The sequence below is a fragment of the Daphnia magna genome, linkage group LG1 (genome assembly GCF_020631705.1).
Source record: "Daphnia magna isolate NIES linkage group LG1, ASM2063170v1.1, whole genome shotgun sequence".
Classification (NCBI taxonomy): domain Eukaryota; kingdom Metazoa; phylum Arthropoda; class Branchiopoda; order Diplostraca; family Daphniidae; genus Daphnia; species Daphnia magna.
This window is the reverse complement of record NC_059182.1, coordinates 3,541,354-3,556,786: the sequence shown is the minus strand read 5'-3', so window position 1 is coordinate 3,556,786 and position 15,433 is coordinate 3,541,354. Positions and strand designations below refer to the sequence as shown.

General features: G+C 38.7%; 5 protein-coding genes across 30 annotated transcripts; 1 reads left to right on the top strand and 4 right to left on the bottom strand.

Annotated features, from left to right (window-relative positions):
- Positions 1–106: 106 nt before the first annotated feature.
- On the bottom strand, positions 107–6,065 carry LOC116930694. Of its 18 annotated transcripts, none has more exons than XR_006645126.1 (13): positions 5,459–5,633; positions 5,305–5,383; positions 5,136–5,221; positions 3,559–4,910; positions 3,325–3,447; positions 2,832–3,207; positions 2,379–2,757; positions 2,053–2,320; positions 1,852–1,967; positions 1,738–1,795; positions 1,540–1,653; positions 1,039–1,437; positions 814–957 (listed from the first exon to the last, which is right to left on the bottom strand). XR_006645126.1 is itself a non-coding variant. In XM_045172039.1 (8 exons), exons 4-8 carry the CDS (start codon positions 1,111–1,113, stop codon positions 184–186), a joined length of 687 nt encoding a protein of 228 aa, XP_045027974.1. In that variant the 5' UTR covers positions 1,114–1,437; positions 1,540–1,653; positions 1,738–1,795; positions 1,852–1,988; the 3' UTR covers positions 107–183. The 18 variants fall into 18 exon arrangements, 1 of the variants encoding a protein (XP_045027974.1); XR_006645148.1 differs by having other exon boundaries at positions 2,832–3,781; positions 3,859–3,920; positions 4,795–4,910; XR_006645124.1 differs by having other exon boundaries at positions 2,832–3,166; positions 5,459–5,631.
- A 966-nt stretch (positions 6,066–7,031) lies between these two features.
- Positions 7,032–9,387, bottom strand: LOC116930050 (glutamate receptor ionotropic, delta-1). The gene is made up of 9 exons (XM_032937398.2): positions 9,101–9,387; positions 8,934–9,043; positions 8,770–8,854; positions 8,549–8,707; positions 8,330–8,486; positions 8,055–8,272; positions 7,850–7,975; positions 7,628–7,776; positions 7,032–7,571 (listed from the first exon to the last, which is right to left on the bottom strand). The coding sequence occupies exons 1-9, from the start codon at positions 9,197–9,199 to the stop codon at positions 7,316–7,318; spliced, it is 1,359 nt and encodes a 452-aa protein (XP_032793289.2). The 5' UTR covers positions 9,200–9,387; the 3' UTR covers positions 7,032–7,315.
- Positions 9,388–9,535: 148 nt separating this feature from the next.
- LOC116930049 (glutamate receptor ionotropic, delta-1) lies at positions 9,536–12,698 on the bottom strand. 9 transcript variants are annotated; one of them, XM_032937396.2, is made up of 14 exons: positions 12,621–12,698; positions 12,424–12,547; positions 12,224–12,350; positions 12,059–12,146; positions 11,745–11,753; positions 11,523–11,587; positions 11,344–11,453; positions 11,170–11,254; positions 10,958–11,116; positions 10,738–10,891; positions 10,459–10,676; positions 10,268–10,393; positions 10,045–10,196; positions 9,536–9,985 (listed from the first exon to the last, which is right to left on the bottom strand). In XM_032937396.2, exons 6-14 carry the CDS (start codon positions 11,556–11,558, stop codon positions 9,718–9,720), a joined length of 1,308 nt encoding a protein of 435 aa, XP_032793287.2. In that variant the 5' UTR covers positions 11,559–11,587; positions 11,745–11,753; positions 12,059–12,146; positions 12,224–12,350; positions 12,424–12,547; positions 12,621–12,698; the 3' UTR covers positions 9,536–9,717. The 9 variants fall into 9 exon arrangements, with proteins under 9 accessions (XP_032793287.2, XP_045028390.1, XP_045028370.1 ...); XM_045172455.1 differs by having other exon boundaries at positions 9,536–9,594; positions 9,828–9,985; positions 11,523–11,753; positions 12,621–12,697; XM_045172435.1 differs by having other exon boundaries at positions 11,523–11,753; positions 12,621–12,697.
- A 269-nt stretch (positions 12,699–12,967) lies between these two features.
- Positions 12,968–13,860, bottom strand: LOC116930052 (probable serine/threonine-protein kinase DDB_G0271402). The gene is made up of 2 exons (XM_032937399.2): positions 13,724–13,860; positions 12,968–13,648 (listed from the first exon to the last, which is right to left on the bottom strand). Exons 1-2 carry the CDS (start codon positions 13,733–13,735, stop codon positions 13,106–13,108), a joined length of 555 nt encoding a protein of 184 aa, XP_032793290.2. The 5' UTR covers positions 13,736–13,860; the 3' UTR covers positions 12,968–13,105.
- Positions 13,861–13,954: 94 nt separating this feature from the next.
- On the top strand, positions 13,955–15,177 carry LOC116930054. Its single transcript, XM_045168508.1, has 2 exons — positions 13,955–14,481; positions 14,583–15,177. The coding sequence occupies exons 1-2, from the start codon at positions 14,470–14,472 to the stop codon at positions 15,030–15,032; spliced, it is 462 nt and encodes a 153-aa protein (XP_045024443.1). The 5' UTR covers positions 13,955–14,469; the 3' UTR covers positions 15,033–15,177.
- The last annotated feature ends 256 nt before the right edge of the window (positions 15,178–15,433 follow it).

Here is a 15,433-nt window from a genome sequence, read left to right as displayed (position 1 = left end):
GGGTCATTCCGTTCTATGTTAGCAAATACCTACTAAAGTATTGGTTTGCTACGGTGAATCATCTGCGTACCTAAATTGAATTAAAGCATTTTGAGTAGAAAACCCATTAGAAAAAGAACATACTGCGAAACTTTATTTACACCCACGAATTTAAATACATGAATATTGGATACAAGGCAAACATCACCCTATCCGGATATGAATACGGGTCAGTCGGTTGCCTGGCTTTGTTCGCGGCTTTTCCGTGCTGGATGACACCAGTGAATTGGCAAGGCCATCGCCTTCTGGAAGTTTGATAGTTATACCATTATAACGTATTCCGTTATGATTTTGTGGCTTTGTATTTCCTATGGCCAAAGAAAAATAAATTTCACTAAATCCTGCTGAATAAATGAGTCCGACATACTTTTAAGGCGATCTTTCCTCAAAGGTAATGGCAATGTCAAATTGTTTTCTGATTGCAGGATGGGACTGTTGGATGCTGAACTGAGATAGCCGACAGGTAATTGTTCAATATTCCAACTGTAATAGACGTCATCACTAAGATCAGAATTTAATTGAATCATCGGTCGGGCAGCAATGGCGCAAACAAACACCAAAAGAGCCATCATCTGAAAAGTTTTAATCCGTTAAAAACTGGAGTATTATTTATAAACATTTAGTGAAACCTTACCAGCGTGCTTAGTGAATGCATGATGGTGTTACTTTTGTTGACTAGTTCTAGTTGGGTTCGTTGTGCTGACACACAGGAGACTGACATCGAATCAATGCTATTCTTCAAAGCTTTATATCCATTGCAGAATGAGATTGCAGAGGAGCCTGTCAGCGGTATTGTGGGAAAAGGGTTTTTTCTTTTTTTTTTTTTTTTACTAATTCATACCGAGTATCCCTTGATTACCTCCTTCTCCACAATCACCGGAAAATCCGGAATGTTGGGGTCTTTCCAGAAAAAGGTTTCTGCGGTAAAGCAGACGGGACTATATTTAACATAGACGAATATCAATCAAGCATAAGAGAAACGTGAAATTATACACGTACCGTAAGTATACCCCCTTTAGGCAGCATGGGATTTCCCCTTATTGCGTCAGTTTCCTTGAACGAGTTTGCAACCATGATTGATTACAACTGTCTCCCACTAGTCCACGTCACTCGAGCATTGCTCAACCATCAGGCTTTAATTTTGGCATTACCATGTACGGATGAAAACTCTATATTCCCGCTTGGGGCATATTCTCTTGCTGCAGAGCTTTCGTTCTGCACGATGAATTCCGTGTCTAGCTTGTCCGTAATCTGTGCTCACGCTATTCGTTCGTTCTAAAAGTGAATGAGGTTGTTTTGTGCCTCCGTTCTCGTTGGGAGAAATTCTTCCAACATTGATGATGTCATTACATTTCAAGATTTCATTCTGTGTCACTTCCGCACGCATTTCAGCAAGGTCTGCAAGTTTTATCAACAGTGTCATTGAGAAGTGAAAAATTCTCAGTAGTGTCGGTTTGATTGAGGCCAGCCGGAGCCAAACCTTTGACAAATAAAGTTTACCTTGAAGAACATCTCGGGATTCGTTCACTTCTTGATTGTGTGGACTACCTGTGGGTTGCTTCACTGGCGTTCATCTACCGTTAGCCTTATAAGACAGTCGTTTCAAAAGACGTGCTGTAAATAAAAGGTAAAAGAGTTTCGGAAACTTAATGAGATCCACTACGTTCTTGCCAGTGGAAAAAAAATGTGTACGTTCACCTCGATTCGCAGCAATTGTTTCGACAAAACGTGAAATGTAGAAAGCTCAGCTTCAGTACTATTTTATCATCTTGATAAGCGTTCTATTTGCTATGAATTGTGAAAATGAATTACCTGACGATGTGCGTTATTATTCACTCCTGATCGATTCCGAAGTTCAGTTGTTTTCACATAAATATGTTTCGTGTGAGCGTCAAGCCAAATATCCGCTGAAAACTCATTTCTAGTCTCTAAGTAGAATCAATAGTTAGCCTATGTGAACCCAAACCATTGAAAAGACGAGCTCTATGGTTGACTTTGAACAGTTCACTTCACCTGTCATTTGTGATGCTTAGTTTTCTTTCCCGAAATACAAAAATAAAAATTCTGTTCATATTTCTTTTGAGTTTGACAGAGGCTTCGTTGAAATGTCTTTTGATGATAGACACGTTCAATTATTCCTGCCATTAGCTTTCTGTGACATTCCTAGCATCGTTGATTGCTATCCATAATGGATTCATATCACTGCGTTATTTCTGTCTTCAAAAGCTTTTGAACGAACCGTTCTCACGCAACCCGAGGGATTTTCTTAGTTAAATGTAAACTGAAAAAGTTTGAATCAAATATACATCTGAATTTTATCGTCAGTTTTGAAAAGTTACGTTTCCGTGGTGATCGAGGCAGTCCACGATATTCGTTCATGTCGTTTAAAAGAACGGTTCTTCTCCTTCGTCCGGCAGATGTGAATTCGGTTCTTACACAGCAACGGTCTTACAGTCACCTATTTTAAATCTTTTCACGATGAAGACAATTCACTGGATGCTATTCTTAATTGAACTTGTTTCAAGCGATTTTAATCCATTGAACGGAAAACACCTGTCTGTCGGGCCACTGGTACAATAGGATTCATATTTACTTGCTCAATAATTTTTAACCGTCTTCATCTGTATTTGATCAAGGTTGCGTTGGTTCATGCAACCGTAATAAGGAACACCACCGGTCAAATAACTAGAGTAGATGGTGTAGCTGCTAAAACTCTGGCTGTACTATCACAACGTTTTAATTTCACGTAAGTCACCTTAATTCTATTTTGGCCAATGCCTTTTTTTGTTTACCTTTTTTTTTTATTGCGTTGCTGTATAGGTATTCGTATTTGCAGGTGAACGACAACTCCATCGAAAAGCAAAATGATTCATTACCGGGCCTGGCTTATTACATGGAAAAAGGCGTCAGTTACATTCTTTTGATCTGTGTACCTGTAAATATTGTGAAATTGATAACAATCTACTTCGATTACATTCCAGAAATGTGACTTGATGATGGGAACCATTGTAATGGTCTCTAGCCGTTTAATATCCATGGATTTCGCTGAGGGATATTCCTACACGACAGTCGCTGTCGTGATACCAATGCCTCAGTCAACAAGCAACACGGCAGCTATTATCAAACCCTTTCAAATTTCAGTAATTAAGTTCTTAGCGATATATCTTCCTAAAATGGTATTTAAATGAAGGATTGTAAATGCCGGTTGAACATTATTATTTAAAAAAAAAACAGGTCTGGATTGGATTGCTGTTGTTAATTCCTGTTACGGCGATTGCCATTTACCTTTCGATCCATCCGATACCTGGAACGATCCGCTCTGATGTCTCGGGATGGAAGCAAAGCGCAATGCAACGTCCAGCAAGTTCAACAGCAGGCCAAATCATTTTCGAAGTATGCCGGATTCTCCTAAACCAAGGTAAGGAATAATCAATCCATTTTAATTCGATTCCAGTCAAAATACAAAATTTTTTCAATGCAGGAGGCAGAGTTCTGCCAATGCCACGACTAGCTGTTTACTTCGTTCTGGGTTCATGGTATCTGGGCACATTCGTGCTAATTAGCGCATACAACAGCGTCTTAGTTTCTTACATCCTGGGCTCAAATGCAGAACCGTTGGTCGATTCAGTTACGGACTTGGCCGGAAAACCGAACGTTCGTCTAGTCGTCGATGAAGGAAAGGGCATAGATATTGTTCTTTCGGTAATTGAATCAATGCTTTAACATGTTGACACTGTTGATTCTAAAAGAAAATGGATATTAATTTAGTCAGCCAAAGATGGAATCTACAAGCAATTGGGTGATAAACTACGGTCAGACCCAAAGTCCCGCTGCGCGACAAACCGTGACTGCATTAACCTTGTGAAATCAGGAAAGTACACCTATATTCAGGTAAACAAACATCAAATGGCCAGGACTTTGCATCCGAAATTTTCTTTAGGTTGAAATATTTACTTCAACTATAGGAATAATTCGTCTATTCTTATGTTGATGTTTAAAGGGTATGTTTGGCGCGCTGACTATGATCAGTCAAGATTTTAAGGCTACAAATAAATGTAATCTTGCCATAGCTCAGAGATCCGACCCAACTACGGGATCTTTGGCATGGATCCTGCCCAAAAAGAGTCCCAATACTAAAGTCTTTGTCAAAGGGTAGGTATTGCTAAAATCTTTTTCAACTTTAATTGTGGTTATGTTGTTTTGTTTTTTTCTGTCTGGCGCAGATTCATGCAGCTGCATCAAGCCGGATTAATTGATTTTTGGACTCGGCGTGAACAGGAAAAACATCAAAACGTAAATTTTTGTCTCAACGAGGCTAAGGAAAAGCAACGAGGCAAACTATTTGACAACCGAACGAAAATTACTTTGAAAAACTTCTCGGGCGCGTTTTACATCTTAATCTTTGGCTGTATCGTGTCTTTCCTTTGTTTCGTTGGCGAAAATTTATCTTCAATGCTGATAAATTTTGGAATGAACAGCCGAAAATCTACACGTTAGATTCTACCGGACTTGAACGAGTAAGGGAGCTAGGAAGCTAAATCGGGGTAGAGGAAGCTAAATCTTATCTCATCTTTTTTGGCAATGAAAAAACAAACTATTTTAGTTTAACGCAATTTTTCAAACTTGTCCTCAATGGACCAAACGAATTGCACTTTAATAAATATATAGAATGAAGTGAAAGGAGGGACGGAGGCCTCCTAAGATTAAGCCGATTTTCTTGTAACGTAAATTATAGTTTAAAAAATTGATATTTACCAGTTCGTTTTCGAAATATTTACACTTTACTCGACGTGTTCGTAATGCCTAATTTATGTGGGCACGTTTACTTCTTAACACCCAATGCACCTGAGTACCACAGCAAAATGATGTGCCTGGTAATTGAAAGAATTAAAGATGAAACAATTGCAAATGATGTAATACTTTTAGAGTCACTGCAAGCACAAAAAAAGTCTGAACATGCAATGCAATCTTCTGTCTTTAAATTATGAGTTAAAATAACCTTGGTATACTGATAACGTGCAAGTGTATAGAACTTCATAATATAAAACACCTTCCGATTGAGTCTTAAGAACTAAAAGTGTGATATAATTGCATACCTCATGTACAAGTGGAATTGGAGTCACAGGACCACCCAAAATTGGTGATGTTAAAGAAGAAATCAATCCAGAAAGGGTATAATAATCTGCAGAAGATATTCAAAATATACAAAGACTGAAGACCATACAACTTTAATGACACAAAATACGGGAAAGGGAACAATTTCACCTGAAAATTCCAAGGGCAATTCCATATAGGTCGTCACCAGTTCCCGGAGTTCAATCGAGTTCGCGATTCACGGTCAAAACTAACAAACGAAGCAGAAAGCAAGTAACGTGGAATAGTATTATGCAATAAAAGTACAATGTACTCTTTGACAAACTTCTTGATCGTGGGCTTTATCCTTTCTGTGGGGCTTGGCGAACGTCTCTGCACTTAAGAGCTGGCACAGTCCAAAATGATTCGATAACAACTCCGCAACACCGCAAGTGACCCTGAATGACAAACGTTTGTCGTTTACCCTCACCCTCGATTTTGGCAGCCATTTGTTTTTTTTGGTTTTTTTTTTTTCCTTTTTTGTCTCGACAAAAAACTCTCAACAAATGTGTAGTAGGCTAGGGACGATAAAGCAACTCGCATTTAAGGAATGGAATTTACATAAACGACTATACCAAACGTTAAACACTAATAACAAATTATTTCAGAAAACTGTTACTTAAAAAAAAATCCATGTTTCACGACATTTGCACAAATCCTTCCGATCATCGTCACTGATGAGTTTTCAAAGAATTTCATACTTGTTTTGCTATAGAAATCGCAAAGGAAAGGGCACGATTGAAAATGCTGCGATCGAACGGTCTGTTCTATTGCAATCCGGTTTTAACATTCAATTCATTTACATCAAAACAATAAGCCCCCTGCATCGTTGTTGATTGTTTTTGGCTACAAAGGTTTTGCAGTTCAGCCATTGGCGTAGCTCGTATAGGTTAGTAACGACACGCGACATGTAAAATGCCAACCGAACCTGTTTATCAGGTAATACAATTCTAACCAATCACCAGGTTGTTACCTTTATCGACTAGCATGCTGGCGTTTCGTGTGATCCCTACGTGACGACAATCATGTAACAATGAGGGCACCAGCTCGTCATAGCGACATCATTTCCATTCGTACTATTTGCAAGATCCCAACAAATCAGATTTTAGCTGTATTTTGTTCTTTTAATTTTCCAGCGTACGAAGGTACCCCGAGGATGAAATTCACCGCTTCTTAATCAGCAGTTGCAAGGTAATTTCATTTCGTGTTACGTACACATGGACGTTACTTTGATTGCAGAATTTTTTAAAAATTTCACAATCAATCGTTTTGTAGGAGTTTTCTAAAAAGATATCATCTCGTGACATGCATTGAATTATTTCTTCCATTGATTTGTTGTGACATTTTTACCATCCATGATTTTCCATCTGTGATCTTTCTAAGTAATTGTGTTTCCTTGACAACGCCTTAGTAAAAAGCCATTACCAAAACCAAGGATTCTTGTAGTTGACTCATAATATAAAAAGAATAAAATTTGATAATTCATTCGTTTATCGCTCAATTGTTGTCAATGTAACCTGGTTAAGACGTACACGTGTACACTTGTTACCTTCTATTGTTTTTATTCGATAGCGATAGATAAATTCATGACGTTTTCTTGATTAATTAATAGGAAATGTAGACAGGTTTCACTGTACAAGTCCTTACTGTACAACGCCTAGTATTCAGCAGCCTTTTTACAAATTTATATTACCATGATACGCTTGCACTGTCACAATAAGCAGAAAAAACGTTATCTATGCAATTAATAAATGACAATCTGCGTCATCCATCGATATACTCCAAAGAGCTCTTCCTATCCAGACCAGTATACAGGGAAAGAACAATCGTTTTCCTACGCTACAACTTTAATGATCATGTTTGGCTATTCTTTCTCATGTGTATTTGCATTTCAGTCAATTTTAATACAAGGTAGAGAAGCAATTTTGAAAATGACCGAATGTTTTTATCATTTCGTTTGTCTTCCTTTTCAAATGGAATTTTTAGGATATCCCATCAACAATTGATTAGTATGGCGTAGAGTAATAGCGTAAATTAAGCACGTCTGTGTCTTCTTGAGATATTAGATCTATAGATCTTGTCATTTTTTGTTTACGTTTGGAACATATACTGGTTTCTTTTTTTTTCGTTGGAAATACATTTTTCACTGTGTAATTTCCGCAACCGGGCTAGGAGAAGTCTTGGTAACGAGGTACAATACCAACAGCTCCAGTAAAAATACGAGAATTGAAAAAAGACATCCCAGGCCGAAAATGACGGTAAAAGCGCCAGCCAAATCGTTAAGAGTCAATTGACTTTTTTTGGGTCGAGCAGCAGAACTACCCAGACATTTGTCAATTGGTTTCAAATATGTTTTCCCAATTCGAGTGAGGAGTCCACTTTGGCGCATCCACTGTATCCTATAACATTTCATTATTAGAAATAACGTCATTTTCATTTGCTTTATGAGAGTTACCCTATGTTGATGCTGGAAAGGTGAGGAAAATTTTTAGCGACCCCAAAAGTCCAAACTTGTGAATAATCAAGCTCTTTGCCGATAGTCAACTTGCATTCTCCATGAGCCATCATGCTTCCGTGAACAATGAGTTCTCCTAGCCTCTTGACCTAATTGAAAGCAATACACAGTAATTAAAAGAAAATAATACGACACTCGTATTTCAATTATAAATTTGATTACTGCAACGTAAGCACAGCAACCCGAATGCAAAATCCTGTCGAGCTCGCCAGGTAACGACACCAAAAGATCTTCGGGATGTCGTCTCAATGAATCACCCAACGTTTTCAACGATCCTGTTTTCGAGTTCTGGATAACCACGCGATTTTTTTTAGACTATGCAAATTTCGATTTCGCGAAGGTTTGCCTTTTTTTTCTTAAAGATTACCAAGATGATATTGGCTGAAAGGCTTCCTCTTTGAGCGGTGACGCGCAGATTCTTATTGGCTGCGAGATCTCCCCAGTTATTAACAATTGGTTCGTACTTTGGTAGCGATACGTGAGAAATCAGCGTTCCATTGTAGGCGTAAACTAAGACGACTGCCACCAGACACCAAGAACCGGCGATGAAACGGAGAGATAAACGACTGGACGGGAAATAGCCTCCTATGCAGTAAAACTCGTTCCACTTTTTGAATAAGGTGAGAAAAAAAAGGCAATTACCTTGTGCCACTAGGACACTAAACGTGTACCAAACGGTCTCGGAGACCACTCGCGATTTAACTTGAATCGGTACAAGTTTGTTTGATCTGGTACATTTCATGATCACGCTGAGAAAGATGACGGTGGCTCCGAAAGCAACGAAAATCATGTACCACACCTGAAAAAAAATGACGTAATTTGATGTGAGCCTAACATTTGATTGATAGATGCAGTGTGTACCGTTGATTGAAAGGGTTTGATTGGAGCCATGAATCGATTATAAATGTTGGGCATCGGTTGGATGATGGCGAAATTCAAAACAGAGATGGCCAGGGTAAAATCCATGTACGCTAAACGTTCGGCAGTTGGAGAAATGAGTCGTCCGTCAATATCAGCGGTCTTTTATTTATTTAAAAAGAAATTATTCATTGGTTTTGTAATTGTTTAAACCTTTTAAATACCTTTCCTAATAGTTGATGAATCATGGCGGCATCAATTGATCCTTTATTTTTTACCATAGTTGGGGTAACTTCCACAAAAGAATACCTGGAAAGACATAATCCGATTATCTAACCGATACCTTAAAAAGAAAATACTATAAAAATAACAATCATATCAAACTAACGTGAAACCGAGGAGATTGGATAGAATTTCAAAGGCATCCTTGGTGAAACCGGAGTAGCGGACAGAGCTCTCGTTAGCTGGATTCCGGATGATGGAGAAGATTGGGGGTTCCTAAACATGTTCACCGTTAAACTAGTTTTTAAGTAGAGCTTTACTCAATTTACTTACGTGATTGACGGCAATTCTCAGATGTACCCCAGTCATTTGTCTGGCCGCAGTTCCGATGACGAGAAAAACACCAAAGAAAAATCCAGTGACGAAGAACATTGTTCACGAATGGCTTTCCTACTAATGCGGACGATCTTGCTGTTTTCACGGTCTCAAGTATACAAGTTTCAGATAACATAAGAAAGCATCGATGCATTTATGTAGAACAACTGGGAGGCATTACGCACTCCTACGTCAATTGTCTACGTATTGTGAATTTTTCGTTGGCCAGCATTTTTCATACTGCAATGCTACTATTCGTCTCAGTTGGACATACGTTGATTCGATCACTGAGGCATACAAATGGTCACTTTACCGTATCAATTTCTTTGTTGAGACATGGATTTTTCAGATTCCGTTTGATTCTTCTCCAGTCGAATGGGTCAACTAATATTGTAGCGGACAGGATCAATTTTAATGATAAAACCATCAGCCATTTTCAAGAAAAAGCTAGCCTAACATTAGAATTAAATAATATACGATTAGAATATTGCATTAGACTGACGTAAGATGAATAAAAGTGGGAAAAACACCAATATTCTTCATGTCTGGTCGATTGCCAGGCTGATTGTTCTACATTAATTCATGAGGAATAAAACTGGATGTTGACCTCGACCGAGAGGACGACGACGATGCAGACAAATAATTGAAATCCATTCGCTGAAGAATACCAAGAGAGAAAGGATACCTCCTATGCCCAGCACGAAAAAGGCGCTTGCAAAATCGAAGAGAGTCAACGGCTTTTTCTTCGGTTGCAACACTCGATGAGCGTTGCATTTATCAGCCTCTACGACGTATTTCTTCCTGAAGAACGAAAACAGTCCGCTTTCACGCATCAGCTGCAACCTGTTCAATAAAATGAGGTAACTTCTTGAAATGCCATGTTATGCCGTAACAAGCGCAACTGTTGATCAATGATGGAGCGGTAACGGAAATTTTTAGTTATGCCGAAACTGAGTAGTTCAGAGTAGTCCACGGGTTTGCCGGTGGTCAAAAGACACTGTCCACCCGATTTCATCATGACCGTGCGTACGATGATGTCGCCTATAGTTTTAGACTGCGTTCAAAATGGAACATCAAGAATAATCTCAGTGGTTACTAGTAAAATAGTTGAAATAGAAAATTAACCTCAAGGTAAGCGCAACAACCCGTAAGCAAATTGTCTCCTATTTGACGAGGTAATCGCAGAATTAAATCTCCAGGATTTTGTCTCAGTGAATCACCAAGTTTGCCCATCACTCCCGAAGTGCCATTCTATTAAACGATTGAAGCAATTAATAAAAATCAAACATTTGATTTTCACAAAGGTGCTTTTATACCAGCATATTCTCCGCGAATGGGCTTCCACTGGCTACGGTGATGCGCATCGTTTTGCTGTTTGCCATATCCTCGTAAGTATTGATTACCGGTTCGTATTTCGGAGCCGTAATATTTGAAATTAATGTCCCGCTGAAGCCGTAACTAAGAACGACGGCCATCAAGCACCAAGATCCCGCAATCAAACGCAAAGAGAGCCGATTGCATGGCAAACGTCCACCTGTTCTTTGTTTCCTCCAATTAAAAACCTTACCAATTGATCGTCCTTCATTAAACCCTACCTTGGCCTAGGAGAATAACTAATCCATACAAGGCCAATTCCAAAATAATTCCAGCCGTTGTTTTGTTCTTGTAATGGTCTATCGATCCGTTTCTGATGACAAACGTCATTGCCAAAACAACGGCAATAAAAGAAATGCCGATTGAGAGCCACACCTGTTATACGTCATTCATTCAAGATGCAATTTAAAAGAAAAAGCAATGAAAATGATTAGAATCTACCATCGTTTGGAAAGGTTTCACTGACGCCAAGATATCTTCCTCGAGTTTAGGAAATGGTTGCGTGAATGCAAATTGCGTCACTGTAACGGGAGTGGTGAAATCCATAACGTTAAGAAGATCGACCCTGGGAGTCATTAGACGAGAGATCATGTCAACTTCCTGTAGGAAGATGCAAATTTTTACATGTCCGACTCTATCAAGGTTGTGCATACCTTTCTGATTAAATAGTCGATCAGAGTGGAATCGAGAGATCCGTGTGTTTTCACGGCGTTGGCTGGCACTTCCACAAAAGAATAGCTAAGAATATAAGAATAACGTTTTAATGTTTATCGATGTCATCCATGCGGAATGAGAAAAAAAAAATGCTTTAAAAGAGTAAAACTCACGTGAAATTTAAGGAAGTTGACAGCCAATCCATAATGTCCTTGTAAAGGCCAGCATATTGAATGATGCTCGAATTATGCACGTCCTTTACAAATGTAAAAATCGGTGGTTCCTGTAAAAAAACAACATGTAACCTCTATTCGCCACTAACAAAAGAGTGTAGGAGTAACAATAAACTTACGTAATAGGCTGATACTTTCAAATGAACGCCGGTCATGGGTTTTATCAGCGACTTTGCAGTTGGGACTGTCGAAACGAGACCAAAGAGGACAAGTGTAGTAAACGACATTATCGCGATGGATTTCCAGAAAAGTCTGGCGTTTAAGGCTCAAGGCATGTTTTTATAGCTGGTAAAACACCACCCTTATGTCAGACCAATTTCCAATGGCAGGTCAAAAGTTACCTGAGAGATCTAGAGCAGAAAATTATTTCTCTTTAATAATCGACTATACGTGCTATAATCCTAGCGTCCAGACTACATAAACAGGAAAATAAAAGACCAAACACTAGATGCTTTTCTGATTCAAACACACATTAGTATTAACAAATATTTCCCAGTTATTTGGGCCAGCTTTCACTGTCGTCTTAGGTCACTGCCCATCACTACTCTGAATACACCTATTGCTAGAAAAAAAGTTATTTACGACATCGATAGATCAATTTCACGGATGACTAAACACCTTTATACATTCATCAGATACCAATATTAGGAATTACCTTGGTTTTCCAGAACCCACTAACACGCTGATCCGGACATTTCCCCGACACATCTCTGTTACTTTTTCATGACCCTTTTACGTTCGTTCTAGTGAATAATCACGTGAATAATCAAGGTACATACTCGACCATAACGAAACCAGTTTACAGATTCAAATGTTATACCTACGACGGTCTCGTTGTAGTTGAATCTTCTGTTTCCGTACCGTTGTCATTGAAGTACTCGCCTTTAATTTCGTGACCTTGTGTATGACCTTCAGGTGCAGGTGCTAGGGGTAATGGAACGAGCACTCTGAAAAGCAAAGCTCGTTAGCGTTGTTTAACATGAAAAGGATTTAAAACAGTTTTCTGGGTCATCTCACTACCCATCTAATTAGCTTTTCAATTTCGCACATAATAGTTTATCACGTCTGGCATAAGATGTGGATAAAGCCAATAATCGTGACACATATGGACGTATTGTACAGCACAAGTCGACGGAACTTGATCCTAATGTAATCAGAATGAATTTGTTTGCTCAGGTGGCTATTTGATTTCACATAATCACATTCTCCACTCTCACCTGTTTGGAGCGTTTTCTTGGCTGGTGGCTCTCACAATGAGCTACGTATAAATTGCGGTCTTCTATCCATTGTTGCCTGATATAATTACATAAGTCTACATATATATTTTTTTTTAGCCAACGAATTCATTAGATTCACAATTTCACACTCTAATTTTTGGCTAAAAGTTCGGTCATCATTTTCCTGCCTTTGCTTTTTTTCTTTTCATTTGACTGAAATAAAATAATTATAAAATAAAGTCATAGAGTTTGGCTGAATCTAAGCTAGCTGTTCTCACTGTGTAGCTCGTGATTCAACTTTTAATCAAACCAATATAAATCTATGAAAGAAAAACTGGCATGCATAATTCTATAATTTGTTGGTTTTATTTGAAACTCCTCTACTACCATTCATTGCAATATTCCTAATCAAGAAAACAAGAAAATTGTGTCGCTGGTCGAGATTGTCGATTGCCAAAGTCCATATCGTAATTGCCAAGATTGTTTTAGTCTTTCTTGACGGTGGTCTCCTTGGCAAGTTTCTTATTCTTGTTCCTCAAGAACTGCTGCAAAGATGAGAAAATGGAACTAAAGTCAAAGTTGGAGTTTCCGTTGCTGTTGGAGTTGAAATTATAATTGCTGGGGCCAAAGACAGGGCGTGTTCGAAGGCTTTTGGAATTATCAGCAACTTTTTCAAGGCTTGGCTTGTCAGTTTCATCATCAGCAACGTCTTCGGTTTCCTGCGCGGCCTTTGCTGATTTTGCCAGAACATCAGCTCCAATCATTTTCCAGAAGCAAGAATCATCGTCATCGTCACTCTCACACAGGTCTTGGTCTGAGCCTTGGCTGTTTACGTTGGCAAGCAGTTCAGAAATGAGTGAGCTGAAGAGGAAATTGTTATTTTCGTTTTCGTTCGTGTTGATGTTGACGTTAGTCTGTGACGACGGACGTTTCATCAACGATCGGTGGGGTACCGTTTTAGCGATTGGTAGCTTACTAGCATCGATGGCTGATGCCATGCAAACTAGTACAATGATAGCTGCGGATGCCTTTAGAATTAATGCAAAATTACTCGGTATTTTTTTAGGACATTGCAGTTAAATTTTAAACAATTTTCTAGTTACCGTAAAATGCATGTTGTTCGCTTAAATTGTGGGATGTGGGTTGCTAGATGAGGAAGATGTATCTGCTGAAATTCCACTGCATCGTCGAACGCTTTTATACTACAACTGTTTCAATTATTCCTTTGTAAAAAAAAATACAGAAGTTTTAGCAACCAAAGAGATTCCTTCGTTCACATTACCTTTAATCCAAATCGAGTTTCTACACTCGCTCACCCAATTAATTGGCCAAAGTTCCAATTACCTGTTCCAGTATACGTCCCTGAAGCGCTGATGCTGATGTCTGGATGGCGAAAACGAAATTGCATTTGGCTTAACCTTGGATTAAAGTTAGGATAATATTTCACCTTATTCCTTGAAATGTCTTCAGTCAATTTCCCTACTTTGATTAACTGCTCTAAATATGTTTTCTTCCCCAATTAACCTGCCATCGATTCTAAACAGGGTTTTGCTTGTCTAAATTCATCAGTAGTCTATAAAGGTCCCTTTTAAATAATAAGAACGATACAATAAAACCAACTGAATTAATTAATTAAAACCCCTAAACAGGACAAAGTTCATCGCATCAAAAAATTGAAGGACAGCAACGAATGTTTGATAAGCAACAACGAATGTTCAATGGATTCCAAGGTGGACTTTCCCTGTAAGTCAGCAACATATAAAAAGACACAGAGAATCACCAGAAGTCATCACAGTTTCCCAGCTTCTTTCTCAAAGCACCAGCTCTCCTTTCATTCCAACGAATCAACATGAAGACTTTTGTAAGTTAAAATTTACTAGTGCTTTTGCTTTTATACAAACTGGCCTAAATAATTAATAATGTGGAATGAAAATGATATTTTACCTTTGAAATTTTCTACAGGTCGTTCTCTCTGCTCTCGTTTTGGCTGTTTGCGTTGTGACTAGCCAGTGCAAACCAACAGGCAACACCAACATCAACCAAAATAGCAACGAAAACTCCAATTTCGATTTCCTGTCCAGTTTTCTCAGCTCGTTGATTCAACAAAGAAAAGCCAAAGCTGCAGCCAAAGCAGTTGCTAGCCGAGCTGATGTTGAGTCTCCGGTTGCTGTAACCACCGCAAAGTCAGTAGTTGCCGATGTTCAAGAAGACAATCAACAAGTTGCTGATGAGATCGAAACACCTGCTGATGATAGTGTGGTTGAAGTTGCTTCCATGGATGAATCTGCCTCACGATCTGAAGCTCAACAAGACGAACCTCAACAAGACGAGCCCCAACAAGACGAGCCTCAACAAGATGATTTGGCTTCTCAGTTGAAGTTCATCCAAACGATGATGACGAAAGACTTTTAGATCTTCTAAGCCCACTGACAAAATACGACCACCACGAACGGACTAGTTTTGGGAAAAACTTTTTAAAGAACCGCTAACAAAAGATTAGGAATTCAATTTTGTCCTTGTAATTGCAGAGGTTTAATGAATAAATGGATGTCTATTAGCAAAAAAGCAGATTGTTTTTATTCTACAAGTAAAAAAATTTTCCTATATCTAAGGTGCGTCATTCCCATCGTTGAAAACAAGGCGAAATGAAGAACTTTAGCATGTATCACATTTTACGTTAATAAAGACGGTGCACAAAAGCAATTAAAAGTTCTTCTTTCAAACTGTATACAATAGAAGTCAAGGGTTATTTAAACAAAGGTAGAAGATCTCCCATCATTTGAGGGCTGGGTTCGTTGATGGTGCAGCATGTT

What these genes read in the sequence shown, in the direction of transcription:
- LOC116930694 (XM_045172039.1), bottom strand. Translation starts at nt 1,113, where the DNA reads ATGGTTGCAAACTCGTTCAAGGAAACTGACGCAATAAGGGGAAATCCC. An exon ending in CTAAAGGGGGTATACTTACG is followed by an intron (nt 978 to 1,038) that starts GTACGTGTATAA and finishes TGTTAAATATAG; the next exon opens with TCCCGTCTGCTTTACCGCAG. An exon ending in GAGGAAAGATCGCCTTAAAA is followed by an intron (nt 348 to 406) that starts GTATGTCGGACT and finishes CTTTGGCCATAG; the next exon opens with GAAATACAAAGCCACAAAAT.
- LOC116930049 (XM_045172450.1), bottom strand. Translation starts at nt 11,630, where the DNA reads ATGTCGTTTACTACACTTGTCCTCTTTGGTCTCGTTTCGACAGTCCCA. An exon ending in TCGACTATTTAATCAGAAAG is followed by an intron (nt 11,117 to 11,169) that starts GTATGCACAACC and finishes ATCTTCCTACAG; the next exon opens with GAAGTTGACATGATCTCTCG. An exon ending in CGCTCCATCATTGATCAACA is followed by an intron (nt 9,986 to 10,044) that starts GTTGCGCTTGTT and finishes TTTATTGAACAG; the next exon opens with GTTGCAGCTGATGCGTGAAA.
- LOC116930050 (XM_032937398.2), bottom strand. Translation starts at nt 9,199, where the DNA reads ATGTTCTTCGTCACTGGATTTTTCTTTGGTGTTTTTCTCGTCATCGGA. An exon ending in TCAAACCCTTTCAATCAACG is followed by an intron (nt 8,487 to 8,548) that starts GTACACACTGCA and finishes ATTTTTTTTCAG; the next exon opens with GTGTGGTACATGATTTTCGT. An exon ending in TTTCAGCCAATATCATCTTG is followed by an intron (nt 7,976 to 8,054) that starts GTAATCTTTAAG and finishes GTGGTTATCCAG; the next exon opens with AACTCGAAAACAGGATCGTT.